The 3223-nt window shown below is 32.1% G+C and overlaps 1 protein-coding gene across 2 annotated transcripts in view; it reads right to left on the bottom strand.

Moving 5' to 3' along the window:
- Positions 1-658, bottom strand: part of tsr1 (TSR1, 20S rRNA accumulation, homolog (S. cerevisiae)) — a 20478-nt gene extending 19820 nt beyond the window's left edge. Inside the window, exon 1 of one of the 2 annotated variants that reach the window (XM_015382829.1) lies at positions 523-658. In XM_015382829.1, coding sequence (XP_015238315.1) covers positions 523-637 — 115 coding nt within the window. In that variant the 5' untranslated portion in view covers positions 638-658. Of the gene's footprint in view, positions 1-309; positions 427-522 lie in introns of those variants that run through there. The other variant, XM_015382838.1, reaches the window with a different exon arrangement.
- Between the last annotated feature and the right edge of the window lie 2565 nt (positions 659-3223).

Genomic DNA, 3223 nt, shown 5'->3' with positions numbered 1-3223 from the left:
TGCACAGCCAGGTATCGGGTATTGGTATCGGGGCCAAAAAATGGCATCGGCGCAACACTACTTTTTACTAGTGTTTGTGTGAGGTTTTCAGTATATTATATGGAAGAGTGTAATTTAATATGTGTATATGCAAGTTAATTCTGATTTATGTCCCTGGGGGCACCTCATATAAATCAACGGATCGTTTAATCTCATTTTGCAGAGTAATTTTAAATAGCACGCCTGTGTCTTGAGAACGATACGAGCATCGATGCCTGGCTGCAGGACATAAATAGGATCTGAGAATCATGAAACTTTCCTATCTCATACTTGCTTGGGGATCCGGTGCAGACCTTTGAAAATCCTAAACTTTGACAAAGTTAGTCGAAACAGACGACCGGGGGAAAACTGAGTCCGTCCCACTGAAAAATTAGATAACATGTCCTGAAGAGCTCCTCATGCTGAAGACACGTGTGGGAATCAAAGCGGCAACCGCTGAGGGACTAAACGGTAACACTTTTTTTTCTGCTGAGCGTGGCTTACCTTTGTTTTCTCTTTCAATTTCCCCTTTCGTCCTGTGTCTGCCATGTTTGTGTCCTTTATTTTTCTGTTTGTAAACGCCGGCTTTGTGGCCTTGTTTCTCCTCATTCGCAGCCATTTTTTTTACCACGTGCAAATGTCAATTATTGCACTTCCTGATTTCTGTGACGTCAAAGCAGAGGCGTGTTTTCAGATTTATTTATTTTTCTTCAAAATAAAAGCCGAATAAATATAATTATTAAACACTTTTGCCCCGTACAATCATGGGGGAAAAAAACTACGATTTGAACTTTTACTTTCTTGAATACTTTGGTTATAGAAGCTTCTTATTAAAAAAAATACTTGATAATAATAAACAAAAACAAAAAAACAAAAAAAAAATGTTTTAAACAATTAGGATGATGTTGGATTGCTCCATTCTTGGTAATCATGGGATCTACACAGGGCCCTGTTGTAGCTGCTGTACTAATAAAAAACACAACAGCAAAATAAATAAATAAATGTAAAAAGATGTTTTTGCAGTGCAATACTAAATCAACTTCTTATGATGATGTGTGATCACAGAATAGACCATACATGATGAATTCCTTGAACCAATTTTATATTTTGCCTTGACAATTTACTTTAATAATTTATAATAATTTATTTACAATTTACAGTCAGATTTAAGCTTCAGTCATACTGAGATAGAATCACAGTTTTCATCTGCTGGATCAGGAGTACAACCTTGGTTTTGTGGCTCACTTAATACACTAAAAGGATGTTCTCTTAATAATCATGGCCCCACCCTGGCCCCCGTGGAAAATTTTCCTATAGAACTGCCCTTCCTGGTAATCGCACCTGGCCAAAGGAAGGGCTCTGTTTGCGAGAAAACATTTTAAAAGGTATCAAGACCACATAACCCTGTTTGTCTTTTTAGCAGTGGAGAGGAGTTTCTCACCAGAGCTACGTAATAATCCACTAATAAAGAAATCCAAAACAGTTTTTTTGTATGTTTGTTTTTTTACAGTAAAAAAAAAGAAAATTTTCAACAGATAAAACTTGCACATTTGTGACACTAGAAACATCTCAACACTCCATCACATAATAATATAAGAATAGCATTGGTATAATAAAATGTTATGCTGATTGTTGTGCTTTCAATTCAAAATGTAGAATCAGTTTTCTGGACTGAACGCATCTGAAGTTACAAAAAACCTATAAGTAATTCAATCAACAGCTGAAAATAGTTTCATTCAAGGTAAAGGACACGAACTTGTAACAAAGCCATCTATTTAACCTCTCTGCCACAGCTTTTAAAACACTGAATATATATTTTGAGTTTTAACATGTTGATTTGTATTATATAGAATTTAAACTTAAATTTCCATCCACAGTTCCATAAAACTCATATTTTAGTAAAAATATAATCCGTCACTTGCCAGATGTTTCCCAATGTTCATAGTAAACTTGAATAAAAGCATCTTCTGTTGACTCTTATGTGTTACTTCTATATTGCCATCTACTGGTCGATAAATGCCCAAAAATCATGTATATTCGCAACCTTTTAATTTGTCATTCACACATTGGTAAAAATATTGGAAAGATCAACTTACAATTAAGTATACGTAAAGTTACAAAATTAATTGATATATTAATACATTAGTCAAAATGCTAAAGTTTCAATATATTTTGTGAAAAATGTGATCTGTTCATAATACATTACTGGTTATGCACAATGAACTGCAACATCATCAAGTCAAAACAGCTTTATAAATTAAACTATTGATTTTATCATTACATATATATATATATATATATATATATATATATATATATATATATATATATATATTATGCCTTTTTTTGGCTCTTGAGATTGGGATAAATTGCTTTGTTGAGCAGGATTGGGCCTGTTGACCAAAGTTAAAAGGCACCAAATGTGTCTAAAAATACAAAATGATTTGTTTTAGTTTTTTTGCAGGCTATTTAAATGGGTGATTCTCTCCTGAAAATCATTAAATTTAATATTGCTGAAGTGAAAGAAAAATTTTGGGGAGTAGGATTCTTTGTCTACCTTAGTTGTGTTGAAAGATAAATCACAATAACAAGAAAAGGATTATTGTAGGTCAACTGTTTTCATTTTTTTTTCAAACCCTAAACAATTGAAGAATGTATTTAATTAAGTATAAAAGACTTCATTTCTTTATTAGAACTACAGAAAATACATCAATTTGCTAAATTCCAGAATAATCCAGAAGAGTAACCTTTTTTCCAATATCATAAATAGCCTATGTTATTTAAATTTAGAAGTTTAAAAATAGTGGATTTCTATTCTATAGAATAGCCTTTAAACTGTTTTACTGGGATCAATTATTTTGGATCAATAACATTCCACAGCTTTTCACAACAGTTTACTCTAACATCAACTTAAAAAAAAAAAAAAGAACTTTTAACTGCCATCTATAGGATTTTTCCTTTTGTGATGGAGTTGATAATTCAACATTTAGCACAAAAACATGAAAATCCATGGGAAACACAACACTCCCTTAGTGTTATGATAGCGTGACATTCCCATTTAGCTGATAACATGTATGTGTTTGAACAACTAACTCTATGACATTAGGGTATCTAAAAACTGTATCCAATAATTAAACAGATTGCAAATCATACATTATCTTCCTAATGTCTCATATAATCATTTTATTATTTATTTTTATAGATG

This window comes from Cyprinodon variegatus, unplaced genomic scaffold (genome assembly GCF_000732505.1).
Source record: "Cyprinodon variegatus isolate N-32 unplaced genomic scaffold, C_variegatus-1.0 Scaffold14, whole genome shotgun sequence".
Lineage (NCBI taxonomy): Eukaryota > Metazoa > Chordata > Actinopteri > Cyprinodontiformes > Cyprinodontidae > Cyprinodon > Cyprinodon variegatus.
The sequence above is the reverse complement of the archived record's forward strand: the minus strand, read 5'-3'. Positions and strand labels throughout refer to the sequence as shown.